At 26.6% G+C, this 15416-nt stretch overlaps 1 protein-coding gene across 1 annotated transcript; it reads left to right on the forward strand.

Annotated features, from left to right (window-relative positions):
• Positions 1 to 580: 580 nt before the first annotated feature.
• LOC126903267 (uncharacterized) lies at positions 581 to 3125 on the forward strand. Its single transcript, XM_050681366.1, has 2 exons — positions 581 to 781; positions 2027 to 3125. Exons 1-2 carry the CDS (start codon positions 761 to 763, stop codon positions 3014 to 3016), a joined length of 1011 nt encoding a protein of 336 aa, XP_050537323.1. The 5' UTR covers positions 581 to 760; the 3' UTR covers positions 3017 to 3125.
• The last annotated feature ends 12291 nt before the right edge of the window (positions 3126 to 15416 follow it).

Genomic DNA, 15416 nt, shown 5'->3' on the forward strand with positions numbered 1-15416 from the left:
CTACATTACGATAAAACAAACTTTAAAAAGTTCTTATATTGTTACAAAATTATTTCTAAAATGCCTTTGAAACACACAGTAGAAGCCATGAAAATTGTTATTTTAAAAAGCCAAAAACATCATAGACCTGCTTTGATTCGTTTTAGAGTAAAATATTTGATTTTTATACTATTTTCTTCAAGACAAAACACAATATTTTTGAGGGATCGAAAATGATTTGACTATTATTCAAATTGAAACTAGCAGTAAAATTTACATAAATAATTTTGAATTTTATTAATTTTTTTTTTTAATTTGTTCATAGTACATTTTAGATCGATTATAAAATAAATATAATAGACTCTTGTCCATGTAAAATGTAAATGGATTAGCTTTTCTGTACCAGAGTTAGTAGGAAGGGTTGCATCTGGGTAAACCTAAAACAGTATTGCGAAGCTCGATGAAAGGTGTAACCGCATCGCCTATATGTCCTCCACTTCAACTGCCCTCACCTGTCGGTCAGCTTCCGGATGGAATACGCCCGCCATTGCAACGTTAAGGTCACAAACCATTTAGTGACCATATATAAACTCCAAACTTAGATTTGATCTAAACAGAAACTTAATTTGTTCAGTTCAGTATAGTTCGCGTTGGAATTTGTTATTATTGTATACAAGTCCTAGTAGTAGTGGTCAAGCCGCACTCTTCAACGATTGCCAGAACATAAACTAGAGGACCACAACAATTATCAATATTATCTCCAACGTAAAAAACTACAATAATGAATTCTGCTTATTTTATGGTAAGCTTATCAAACCAAACTCGTGTAATTACTTATATGATTAAAAAATGTGTATAAAAAGCACTGAGGACAATCGTAATTTACTCAGTGAGTGTGAATACTTTTCGTTTTATATTTTGTCGTTACTTTCTTGAAGAAATAGGAAAAAGAATCCATGAAAAACCTTTATTTACGTCGTAAATGACGCTATAGTTTATTCAAAGGTCCTTGTGCCTACATATATTTAAGAAAGGGGTTTTTTCGATTATGTGCCGCGTACCCGGGTAAAAACTAATCTAGCGAAAACCGGCTTAAAAATCGACCCGGCAGTTTCACACTAAGCACCAACCATTATTCTTTAAAATTATTCTTTGTACGCCTATGCAAAAAATGTTTGCTTATAATTTAAGCGTCAACAAACAAGTCGTATCAAATAGAAGAGAAAAAAGCTCAAGTATACACATCATAACTAGATGTTTAATAATAATCGCTACGTCGACAGACAATGTACACAATATTATTATTATGTGAAATATGTTATTATATGTTTGATTTTTTTTCCAACGAGTTTTTCATATGACCAGTGGACAAACCGTCTAAAACACGATAAACAATGAAGGACTAAGCCATAATTTATCATAGTCATTCGAAAAACAAAAATCCTATCTTTCTCCTTATCTTCCCCGCCACACCAACACAATTTGATGTGACCGAAAAACACTATAATAAAGTTCACCGTTCTGATCGATTTATATGAATAATATATAAACTAGGAATGGCCGTCATTTGTTTGGTGTTAGGGTAGGCTACTAAAAAAAAAACTATCAGTTTTCTTTTCTCTTTTTTATTTGTATTATACTTTTTCGTTTGACAGCAAATATCGCTCGCAGGGATTTCAGTTGAACGCTCACAAATTATCAAACAATAAAACGCATTTTCTGATAAATAACAGCCGATTCAATTGACCAGCATTCCATGTCAGCTATAATAGTTTAAAAATAAACCAACAAATATTGCATGACGATATAAAAGCAAAGAAATTTAATACTTTTGGAATTTAATGGATGTTAAAATACTAAAATTATTAATAAGTTTATTGTTTCATTATTTTCATAATTCATTCAATAAAATTTCAATGAATGTTAGAGATTTTGACTTCAATCACATCTACTCATTGACGTTTTTATTATCATTCTTATATAACTCTGTACCAACTCAGTAACTTTATTAGATAAACCAAACTAATAAATTATATATCGTTTTCAGTTATTGGTAGCAGTAGCTGTAAGTACAGTCAAAGGTCACGGGGTGCATTCAGTCTTAAACACACCTTCTTCAAGCCAGTACCACACACAAGATGATCTTGGTCAATACTCGTATGGTTACTCGAGTGATCTTTCTTCAAAACAAGAACAACGATCCGCCGACGGGGTTACTCGTGGTGGCTACTCCTACGTTGATGCCAACGGAATAGTTCAGTCTGTAGCTTATATTTCAGACCCTATCAATGGCTTTCGTGCTTCTGGTACCAACTTCCCGATTGATAACTCTGCAGCAGTAATCCCTGGACCAGTACCAGCTTTACCAGCAGTAACTCATACCGCTTTACCAAGCATTGAAACTGCTGAATCTCCAGCTGTTATAGATGTTCGTCGTTTAGACACCGTTCCAGCTCCCGCCGTCGTGCTCTCTGCTCCAAACGTCCGTTTACATCAAGCATTGACACCAGCTGGAACCAGCAACTTGCATTATTCACCATCTCACTCATCACTTTTGTTGGGCCGCAGAAAGCGAAGCTTGTACTACTCTGTTGCACCAGTTCCAGCTCACGTAGTCTCAGTCAAACACGCTGCTGTTCCATTGTACGGAGCTACATCTTACACCAGTGTAGTTAGACACGATCCAATCAAGTATGCTGCCATACCCGTTGTCGACCATTACCCTGCACCATTGGTTCAACACTACCCAGTTGTCATTCCTGCCGTCAAACAATACCCTGTTCCTATTGTACCTGCACCATCAGCATCTTTACCAGCTGTTAACTCTCAATATCATTCTCAAGATGAATATGGTCAGTATGTCTATGGATATACTGACGGATTCTCAGCTAAAAATGAGGTCAGAAATGCTGATGGAGAAACTAAAGGAAGCTATTCATACGTGGATGACAATGGTCATTTGCAAGCAGTCCAATACACCGCTGGTCATGAAGGATTTAAAGCTAGTGGTACCACCATTCCTGTACACCATGTCTGAGCGTCTTCATACTAATACAACAACTACTGTCCTATTGGCAATGTAAATTTTTTCAAAATGTAATTTTATGCTTTATTTTCTGTCTAATAAAAATTTTTATTAGTTGTAACACATCGTTGGTTATTTATAGCTGACAAATTTGTCAAGCTATAGAGTAATTAAAAGTTGTTGGCTGTAGCTGATAAGTATAACAAATATATAATTTTTCCAGTGCAAATGCAAACATATTTCCTAGAGTTATAGAACATTTTTTTAATGGTAAGATATCTAAATAATTATGTACACAGTACATTGATCTTATCTGATTTCTACTAATTTTTCCAGAAGTATAAAACTACTTCTATTTCATAGTCTAGGCAATGAAACAATAATATTTATGATAAAAATAAAAATATAGAAAAGCATAATATGCGTTAAAATTTCAATATAAAGATGATTGTACACAAATTTATCTTAATTTGAGGGTATTGATGCGGTATAAAAATATAACGTGATCCAATTCCAAAACATTTATTTTTAAACTTTAAATTATTTACCTGGTCAGGGTTATTAAAAATATTTTTTTTTACTGCTGTTCAATCATTATTTAAATTATCTGGTATCTCGTTATATATAATGTATTAAATATTATTTTTGTGCATAACTACTCTTACATAAACTCATCTAATACATAATTTCGTTCTTGTTTTCTTTAATTACTATTTCATATTTTTCTAAGTTTAAAAATTAAAAATTAAAAAACTAGATTTCTATGTTTTATTTTAAGATATCTCTTATTCTTATACTAACTGTTTCTTTAAACTATTATTAACATTTTGACACTACTAATTATAGCTACACTAACTATTTACACTAATAAATTATGAAATTACAAACATTTTAATCTACATAGTCTAATGAAAAACAAAAAAAAAAAAAAAAATTAATAGCTTAAATATTGCTATAGTTTATAATTTAACATTATTTTTATATCTTTTTAATTTAATTTTTCAAAACTAATTTTTACATTATATTTAATGCTTATTATTGGTCTTTGATTATTTATCAGAATATTTTTACTAAGTTATATATTAGATAATGTCAAAACAATAATAATAATGAACTTTTTGATAGACTAAATAGTAAATCATGATGTAATAAGTATATCGAAAAATATTTAGACATAATTAGGGAATACAAGATAATTATTTAGAATTGGCTACTTTTCTGTAAACATTTCCGTAACTATTTTTTATACATTTTTAAATTGTTTCCTTGTTCAAATAGAATCAAATTGTACAAAATTTAGCATTAGATATATTAATTATTTAGACTATATTCAATTTAGCTTTTGAATAGCTTTTAGAAAAATTAAGTTATCAATAAACTTTCAAATGACAAACAATTTCAGACATTCAGGGATTTCTTTCTTTGCTGAAATGTTAACTAGATGGAATCAATAGTGGACATTAACTAGTTAAAATGTTAATTTTTTTAACGTTTGAACTGAACTAGTTAATAATTTCTTTAATAAATTTTTTAATATTACTAATTTAATTTTACCTAGATAAAATAACCTGGCTTTTCCAGTTAATTAGTTAATATAACAGTTAAACTAAATTCAACATTTCATACAAAATATATGTCTTTATACGCTGCGTACATGGTTTAATTAAAAAAAAACGAATTTTCCCCCCAAATATTATAATATATATAACAATAAATATAATTTTCTGATTTTTTTTCAAAAAAGTCTGTGATTTTTAACAGATTTTTTTTAATCACTAGTTTTAAAATAAAACAGTACAACCACCAACGCCAAAATGTACAAAACGAGAAAAAAAAAAAGTTTAGTTAACATTAATATTTTCTTCCTATTCAGTTTTAAAAGTTGAAAATCGATTCTTAGTTTTCTTTTGTATCACTGACCAATAAAAAATGATTTTAACATATTTTAACCGAAAAATTAATTTTAAATGAAATACTTTTATTAAACTAGTTCAGCCAAAAAAAAATTTCAACTTATCTTTTAATTTAGCTAGTTAAATTTAATACATAGTATCTTTTAACTGTTAATTTATCAAAATTGTTTATACTTAACTCGAGTTAATTATTTCCATTAACTAGCCTATTTTTGCATGAATCATTCCACTTAACAGATTGAACATATCGTTTAATAATACAAACTAATAAGAATTTTTATCTATCAAAATTAGTTAAATATTCAATATTGTTATACAGTATTTTAATAAAACTAGATAAAAATAAATTATATAAAAACTATTTTTAAATTAATTTTAATTTACCCTATAATTAGTTAAATAATTGAAAAATAAAAAAGTCACTCTTACTCTAAATGGTGATGTTAAACAATTTATTTAACAATAAATCAACAAATTGACCAATTTACAATGGATTTCGACTGTATGCATGTTTTTATAGTACTTTTACATTCAAATAATGTCACTATATTAGAAATTTATGGATATAAATTGTACTTTTATTACTTTAGTAATTATACTTATCCAACATAGCTACTCTACTTTAAGTTTCATAGTCAATACTACACCGTATAGAAACAAAATACTTGTTGTAGTATACAACCGTTTGCATGGAGACTACTCGATAGAACCCCAGTCACTTAAAAATGTATGTCGTCTTTTCTTGAAAAACCAATCAAACTAAAAGCATTTGTAGTCACTGGTACATCACCGTTGAACACTATCTAACTATTTGTGTATTATATATGTGGATGTTTGATATTTCTCATGGGCGATTTGACAATATTTCCACTATGAGACTTCCGCCTAACAGTCTTATAAAAAGTTCTATTTTGTATACAACATAAATTAACCTTACATCAAAATGTTTGAATGTTATCATCAATAGTTAACAATTTGTAGTTCACAAATATGTCCATGTTTATTAATATATGAAAGTAGTTGATTTTTACGGTAATTGAAATTAAAGTCTTTCATTCCTATTCATTTTAAAACAATATAAAAACAAATACTTAAGTTAGAAATCTAAAAGATAAAATAATATCTACAGCTGCTGAATCTACCCAATGTTATTCTCGTTAAGGCAGAAAGATTACTTGCACTTGGTAATACTTATTGCACTAGTTTTTTCAGGTTCAATAATAGTCAAGACAGACGAAAGCAATTTTTCATATTATGACACTGTATGAATTATATGAAACCAATGTTATTAATTTCATCACTATGTATATAAATAATTACCGTTTATCATTTATACGTACCAAAGTTAAAATGATCTTCACTACTATAAAAAATACACGCAACATTACGCATTTTCCTTGCGGTCCATTGGATGTTAAATAATTTCTAGTACTTTGCCCTTTTACATGATTAAAACAAAAGTCAGCCAACAATAATCTTTTTGTAAAGATTCGATTACTACGACGCCACTAACAAAAACATTCGTTTAACATGATACTATAAAAGGATTGGCCTGATAAATATTTTTATTAGAAAAGAATAGACTAGTGTATCATAAAACATATCATTCACAACTATAACGATATTCCCTACATTTTCAGGGGTCTTTTCTTACCATTTGTTTTCTGGATTTCTATAGTCATCTGAACGCAACCATTAAAAATGAGCAAAACTATTGAGTTTATGATTTAAATGTTATAGTCTTATTAGTTCCATTAGCTTTTAGATTATTTTTTTTTCAATCTTTCAACAACCTTAAATCAAAAATAATTTAACATTAGACGTGATACTGTTTTATTTGAAAGCCATTTTACAATTGAAAATACAATTCATGTTTATAATTTAATATGAATATGAAGTTCTTAACAATGAGAAAATTATTAAAACGTTATTCCCGTATATTTAATATTATGGTTGACACAAGTCATTCTGAATATAACATTAGTTGTAACTTCTAATAATTAAAATTGTTATAAATAGTTTTTACGTTTTTGGCGATTTCTGAAAGTTAACAACCAGAAGATATGTGATCGGGTGCAGAGGTTTCCCGAGTTGAAGCGAATGTGCTCGAGAAAACTCCATAATAGCCGATGATTCAATTTTCAAATCTCTATTTTTTCATTATTCGCTCTGATTGCATGAAAAACTATTCATTGTACATGAAATGAGACTACAAAATCAAAAAATTGGTTTTTCATCATCGGTCAAGTTTTTTTTGATCAGTGAATTTTGCAGTGAATTTAGATTCAATCTTAGACAAAGATTTATATTAATGATTGTATAGATATTTTTTATGTGGCTATTGTAATAAATAAGTTGACCTATAAAATTTCAATTTATATGCAGTAGGCGACTGTGTTTAAAAATTCTCAGAAATTCAATAAATCTAATTTCACTATGATATCCGGTGTTCGTATAAAATCGCATCTACAAAATTTGTAGATTTACATTTAATGTATACACAGACACAAAACCTCAATAAAGTTCGACTGCATTTTGTTATTAACGAAAGAGCTATTAAATTTGTAGATAAAATACCTATATTTGAATATTATCTACTATATATATTTTTTATAAAAATATGTTTTCATGTTATACGTTTTAATTTGTAAATTTAGATTAAATTATATAGAGTGTTCAGTAAATAAGCAAACGGGTATTTATTGTTCTCATTGTTTGTAACAACTAATCAATTTTTTTACTTACTGAACACTCTGTATGTGTAACTGTATTCAATATTACATAATAATCAATAATATAAAATCCTCGAAATCCTTATACTTTTACGAAATATTAAGAGGTTTGTAAGAATAGAACCATCTCGTATACTTCAATACAGTAGAGCTATTTAGATTTTTAATTTACACTTTTTTCAAAATATTTAATAGATTTTCTACATAAGTATAAGTGTATTTTATTTAGACGTGACTAATTGTCTCATAAATATCCAATGAAATATTTTTGCACAAAAAATAACACACATTTATTTGACAAACGCTTTTACATCATTAATTAGTAACAAATCAAAATAGAGTGTGTAGAATAAAATGTAGTTTGTTATCGATACTATTGAACGGTATACGAAATATTTGCACTTAACTAGCAAACTACAAAGACGTATGACATTTACAACTAAGTAAGTGCATATATTGTTAGTTTGTATTATGTGTACATACGTAATATGATATTGTTCTAAATTTTGTTTTTTACATTTATACATCATCATATAAAGTAACATAATCTCATTTTTTTTAAACACTTGGTAAATAAAAATAACAATCTACTTTGTATTAAAAATTCACAATTTATCAAAGAAATTTGTATCACTATATGATTAATTCAAATTTTATACCTCATTAATAAAATCTTAAAATTCTCGTTTAAATATATTTTTGATTAATTTATCACACTCAAATTCACTAAATTTCTAAAATAAATAAACAATTTTACATTTTAAAATTACAACTTTTGAAAAAGACCACAGATAAATTTACATTTATGTATTAATGTTTCATTGATTGCAAAAGTTACTATAGCTAAACGTTTACTGTATATAAATTGTCGATAAATAGGTTAATTGGTACAACCCTCAGTAATGCAGATTTGAAATACACACAAATATAAAAAACTTTATTATAGAAAGGTTTTATATAATAATGTGCCTCTATTCATTATAGTTTTCCAGTACACTGCATACTATTCAATGGCTAAGTGTCATAGTTTTAAATAATGGAAAAATTAATAAATAAGCAATAAATTAATACACAATATTTAAATAAAAGTAAATAAAATACAATTTGAGCTGTAGTTTAATGTAATTTAACGGTAGCTATTTAAGCTACTATGCATGTCAGCCATTTAATGAAATGAATAAATATTAATAATAAATACGAATAAATGAAATATAATAAACACAAATAATGTAATAAAGATAAAAATGATTTTTTTTTTCGGCATTACTGACAAAAAGTGCTAATTTTTGCTTTAAATTTATAGCGTAATTAGTCGTTTGCAATAGTATGTATTTATATCTATCAATTTCAAATAAATGAGAACCAGTTTAAAGCATTTTTATAAGAAAAAACTCCAGTAACAAGTTTTCTGAAAAAAATAAAATATAAAAAAGCTTGTAAAAAATTCAATAACAGAATTATAGTCTACAAGCAATATGATTTTCCACTAGTCGAACTGATATAAAGCATAACCTTAATTTATCCTCCCACGTGACGTACTTAGTTCCTTGGATAAAATTTTCGGCACGTGTTCAAAATCCTATACCTTTGAAAAGATAGATAAATATGAATCATAAAAAAACAACCAAAAATTCTATAACAAACACACTGATAAAGCTGAATTTTAATATAAGCTTGTCCTTTAATTCAAAACTGAAATACGTTTTTATGCAATTTTTGTATTCAAATGTATCATAATGTAATTTTTCAGTTATTCAATCTAATATAATTCCTTTTGAATTTAATTCCTAAGAAATATTTGTCAATTTTACCTTTAATTGTCTAGATACACAATTGTATCATGTTAGTGAACATTTAATAATGAATTGACATTATTTTATAATTGACTCAATCAAGCTCGCGTAAACTAGAATAATATTGTGCTTAATTTCTTTTTCCACACAAATTTTAAACAAGTAATTAAAAACTTTTAAAGGTTATTTTATTAAATATTTGATGAAATGTTATGGGTGCGTATGTAAAAAAAAAAAGAATACTTTACTATATTTCACGTTAATAATTGTTTACATTTTATGAAACCTATTTTAAATTTTCAATATTCAATTTTATTATTTTATTTTTAGATCTTATATTATAATATCATTTCGTTTTATTCTTTAACTAAAATAATAAATTTAGAGGCTTTCTTCTACTACAATGAAACATAGTCTACAATAATTTACAACGTCAAACTTATTAACACACCTGAGTCCATATTGATAAAACCAATTGTATCATAGTGCTAATGAATGGATCAATTTGTCCTAATTAACGCTTTTCATCTTAATCATTCACATGGAATGTTAAATTTGTACTTCTCCAGAATTGAATGTAATTATTGCTTCATGATTAACGCAAAACAAACTTAAAATTATTGCATTTATCGCATAATATATTCAATTAGGAATATATTATTAACATTAAATTCGTCATGATCCTGTAAAAACGAAATAATCGCGTTGTTTTGTTACTGTAAAAACTGTCAGTATTCTCTATAACTTTACAAACTTTACAAAGGGTTATTTATAATAAAAACACAATTAAATATTTACTAACTAACCTAATCTGTTTTATGGTTACTTTTAATTAACGCATATTTAAATTGAATTTTATTACCTATAGTTACAATAAATATAGATTTTTGTAAAAAACTTAATAACTTTTAACGAAGTTCTTTCGCAATCAACCTAGTCAAAAATATATCCTACAGTTTAATAACTTATTTAATTATTTTGTAAAAACCAATTATTAAACAAAATTTAGTTTTCGTATCATCCTTTAATAATACAAATACACAATCAATAGCAATTATAAATTTAATATTTATCAATCAATAATATAAAATTGTAAATTTTACTTTGTACAGAGATTACCTTTTATTGTAACAAGGATATAATTAAAATTAATACAACATCAATATCATTCACAATTTAATACTTAGCTTTTGATTCGTAAAACGTGTAGCTTATAAAAACACAATTCATTTTTAACTATTAAAAGTTATAGTGAACCATACATAATCAATTAGTAAAATTGTTCATTTATATATTATTGTCATATGCCCTATCATATTTTTTTCGCTTTTTAACATCATTAAGAGCCATAGCGACCTTCCCCAAAGAGGAGGTTTTCTCAACCATTGATACTCCGGGACGGGTTAGTCCGTCGCCGGAGAGAGAGATAGTGGCGATTTCAATTACCAAACTAGTCTTTCGAAAATGAAGCCGCCAGTGACCGAGTTTCGAACCCAAGACAGCGCGCGTCAAGCACTTCCGCGTACTAACTTGGGCACACCTTCCTTCATATTATCATTAAACATTGTTTAATGAAAATATTTCATAACATAAAGGCTTTATAATAACGCAATCCGATATGTTTTTCAGTAGAATAGAGAGCATTATTTTTAGATTTTACCTAGGTTTATCTCTACGCAAATTATGTACTTGGGTATATAGTAAAAAAATGTATTCATGTCATTCAATTTCTCTTTACTCTATGGTATAATCTTCAACTGTCAAATTTTGTTATTTTTAGTTTTGATGCGAAGATAAGATAGTATTAATTTTATCATGTTTTTTTTATGTCTGTTATGACTTATTTATGTTTGTCATTACTCAGCTCTAACCNAGGTTTATCTCTACGCAAATTATGTACTTGGGTATATAGTAAAAAAATGTATTCATGTCATTCAATTTCTCTTTACTCTATGTTATAATCTTCAACCGTTAAATTTTGTTATTTTTAGTTTTGATGCGAAGATAAGATAGTATTAATTTTATCATGTTTTTTTTTATGTCTGTTATGACTTATTTATGTTTGTCATTACTCAGCTCTAACCTGACCGATTTCTATCAATGATAAGTAAAAAGAGCACAAATTTTATCTAGTTAAAGCTATATTCTTGAAATTGAGAAAAATTCACACATTCCCCATAAATCTGAAAAAATCATGATTCTTTAATTCAGCAAATGTCGACATTTTTAAACATTTTTATTCTTAAAACTGTCATGATTTTTTTTTGAATGGATGAATCAAAATATACATATATTTTTAACACCTAAGGTGTTTCCATTTTACCAAATATTAACTTTTGCACAAAAAGTTAAATTCTTCAACTTAAACACTCCAAACTATAAACATATGTTACCTTAAAACTTATGTTACGTACTATAAGTAAACAAAATTACTCCGATACTTTATCTTCTACATGCAAATGACACCGAAACTAAACAAAAAATGTTATTTTTAAGTAAAAAATCACCGTTTTTCGTGTTATAATTTTTCACTTAACTATATTCATATAGGTGAGAATGGTAATTACCCTATTTGACCCATTCCCTCTTAAAATAATAATTATAAAAAGATATAAATATTAGTGATAAATATTTTGAACAAGAATTATTGTAGTTTCTAATGTCAATCTAATAAGTATATTAAAAGGAAAGGACTGCCTTTTCCATAAAAAAAATATTCTAATTACGAATGTTTTATGATAAATTATAATTTCAATTTCATGACTGAATGAATAATTAATTAACAAAGGTCAAAATAATCTATTTAAGAAAGTTAAATTTCTTATTTTTTGGCTTTGATACAAAACTCAGTAGACAGTAATTTTACGACAAAGATGATCTTATCTGTAATTTTACTATGATGGGTTTTTTTTATAGATTAATAATTACAAATATTGTAATTATTCATCTATAAAAAAAATTATTTTGATATACGTTTCCCTAAAATTAAAGAAATATATAATTACATCATAACTAGTTATAATTTCTCCGTAAACATTATAATGTTATATCATTCAATATTAATTTCATACTAAATTTAATTACTATAGTAAGTATTTATTCATGTATTTTAATTATGATTCATAAAACTCGTTATCAGGATATAATTAAAGAAATAAGATTTTATATTACTTTTAAAATAATCCAACAATTTCTTCTAAAAATTAAAAACTGTCTATAGATTTGCATCGAATCGTTTTATATGATAATGACTTTAATTACTGTCAGATATCATTTATAATTTTATCATCTTTGCCGTGTCCCCATTGTGCCGCGACTGGGTTTTTATTTATTAATCGACTATTCAACATAAGTGGAAGTTGACGATAAGGTTGGCCAACCCCAAGTAGTTGATAAAGCGAAAAAAAAGAAGAATTGACTATTCAACATCATGATTTTATTATTAAGAATAAAATAATTAAATATTCCAACTTAATTGTATGTTTAATATTCTGTTACTTGATAATATTTTTTTCAACTAATTTTTATGTTTTCATAAACGGCCATATAATAACATTCAATAATTTAAGAATCCATGTCAGTTTTTATTGACAATAAGAACAATGGATATTTTTTTTACTTTTTAAACACCCTTTGTAATATCACATATGTTTATTGGTAATAAGCTTTTCTAGTTACCTATGCAAATGGTTCTTGGTGTTTGAGTACATTAAGAATAAATTAGGTTTATAATGGAATGTAGGAAACCTATGAATATATGGAGTGGTCAAATAAAAGACCTCGCCGATAGCCAAGTTGAATTATATCTAATAACACAGGTGGCACACTCGAAACACTCTCATAGACATATATGTAAAAAGGAAGTATAATTAGCCACTTAATTTCTAATGTCTATGAAAATCTTATTTTTATTCTGGTATGTTATTTTTCATAACAAAGTATTTACATCTCTAACATTTTATTGGCGTTTATGGATTGCTCAAGATAAATTTTAGAAAGTATACTTTTAATATAAAAAATAGGCAGTCATTTTTAATTAAAAATATATTATATCGATTGTTCTCTGACTAATAGTTTATATGTTATAATGTAAATAAAACTTGACTTTTCTTTTTTATTTTATAATGATACAATTATTGTATCTTAAATAGTAGATGTCTCAAGATTAAATTGGTATTGAAATACAACAGTGTATCCCGAGAAATACAAATATACATGTAAGTTGTATAATCCATGTATTGGCATCGATGTCAAATTTTGTATGTATTTTATAATAAAAAATTTCTATTAGGATATAACTACTTCCAAAATTTTTATGGCTTTTTTTGTTTATTGCAGCTGCAATACATGTATATATGGATCGGTGCTACTGAATCAATGTCATGCTAAAATTGTCACTTTTCCATTTAAGCTATTTGATACAAGAGGCTCGTTTAATAATTTTACTCATATTCCCTATCACATATAAGCATCGGACATTTATTACTAACCATTAAGATTTCATTAATATTTATAAAACACTTTTTGGTATACAGCACTATACTTCTATAATGAAATCAAATATTCGTCTAAAAGAAAATATTTATCTATTAATTATTGTTACACGTTTGTCTCCAATAAAACTCATTAATTAGTTAAGTATGCATACAATATTGGATATTTTCATCTTATTACCATATCAATATTAATATCGCCAAAATCAAAAAAAAATTCAATGTGTAAAACTCTATTGTCGTCCATCGATATAATATTTTATTTATAAAATTTCCTAAAAAAAAACTATTTTTTTTTCGCGCGTTGAGTTTTTTGGTTAGTAATGTAACAAGTATACAATACACAGTTTTCATGTATACAAGTTCTTTAAATATATTATTGTTCAAAATAATTTACCCTTTATTGTCAGACAATGGCAAAGGTTTTTATACTTCTCTTTTATTGAGATTGATATACGTTACATAGTATAGTTGACACATTAATGGAATTAACCCGGTTGACACCTGTTCTGTCCAAAGGGACTTTAGCCGGGTTTATAGGTTAGTTTGTAAGATAGGCGTAGGCAACAACATTCTTATTATTATGTATACCATAGATACCAAATAGCAGGTGATACGCCATATTACACATGTTGTTTTCCATTTAAACTGTCTTAAACTTACATCCAACGCAAAGTTTACTGATAATACCATACACGTTGACAAGATTTAAGAGGAGACGTCAAATAAGTATATCTAAACCAAGTCACTCTTAATAATGTCAACATTTTTGTATCAAAATACTTGATTATTAAACAGTTTAATAATATTAATAAATTAGGGTAGTAATATATATATTTTATTTTTCCAGTCCGTTTCTATATTATTTCTCAAAATATTTAAACATCAAACCCATTATCTCCTAAAATTCAATACCCCTGTGTGATAACTAGATTAATTTATCTTGAAAATTATCAATTGTTTGTACAGAACAGTATGAAAAATAGTTATTTTTTTATTGAATATATGTAATATATTTTATGTATTTATTGCTTATTGATTTTTTCAATTTAAAAATGTTATTTAGGACTCGCGGATAAAAAATATATATTTTTATTATTCAAGACTATAAACTGCAGTAATACACTGAAAACAATTTTCTTTCAAAATCATTGCTGAGTCTATAATAAATTACGTGTTGCGTTGAAGACACGTATAAAGGATTTGTATAGAGACGGTACAGCCTGCAATGCAGTTAATTAGTAAAATTAAATTAAGTTTTCGAAGTTGGTTCATCGTCAAATCGATATTTCTTCGTGCGTATTCAAATTTTTCGTTGTATGGAAATAAAATCTAAGTTTACATATTTTGCAGTTTAGGTAAATAGTTCAGTACCACCGTATAAAATATTATAAGTTAATATTTTTAAACGTTTCATCAGAATAAACAGTCATAATGAATCTGTAGGTGTTTGTGTTCTTGAGTTTATTTTTACTCATATA

This window comes from Daktulosphaira vitifoliae, unplaced genomic scaffold, assembly GCF_025091365.1.
Source record: "Daktulosphaira vitifoliae isolate Bord-2020 unplaced genomic scaffold, ASM2509136v1 Scaffold_3, whole genome shotgun sequence".
In the NCBI taxonomy this organism is placed as follows: Eukaryota; Metazoa; Arthropoda; class Insecta; order Hemiptera; family Phylloxeridae; genus Daktulosphaira; species Daktulosphaira vitifoliae.

Bases quoted from the DNA above. Each gene is read 5' to 3' on its own strand.
- LOC126903267 (XM_050681366.1), top strand. From the start codon at position 761: ATGAATTCTGCTTATTTTATG. The intron at 782-2,026 runs GTAAGCTTATCA...TATCGTTTTCAG, and splicing joins TGAATTCTGCTTATTTTATG to TTATTGGTAGCAGTAGCTGT.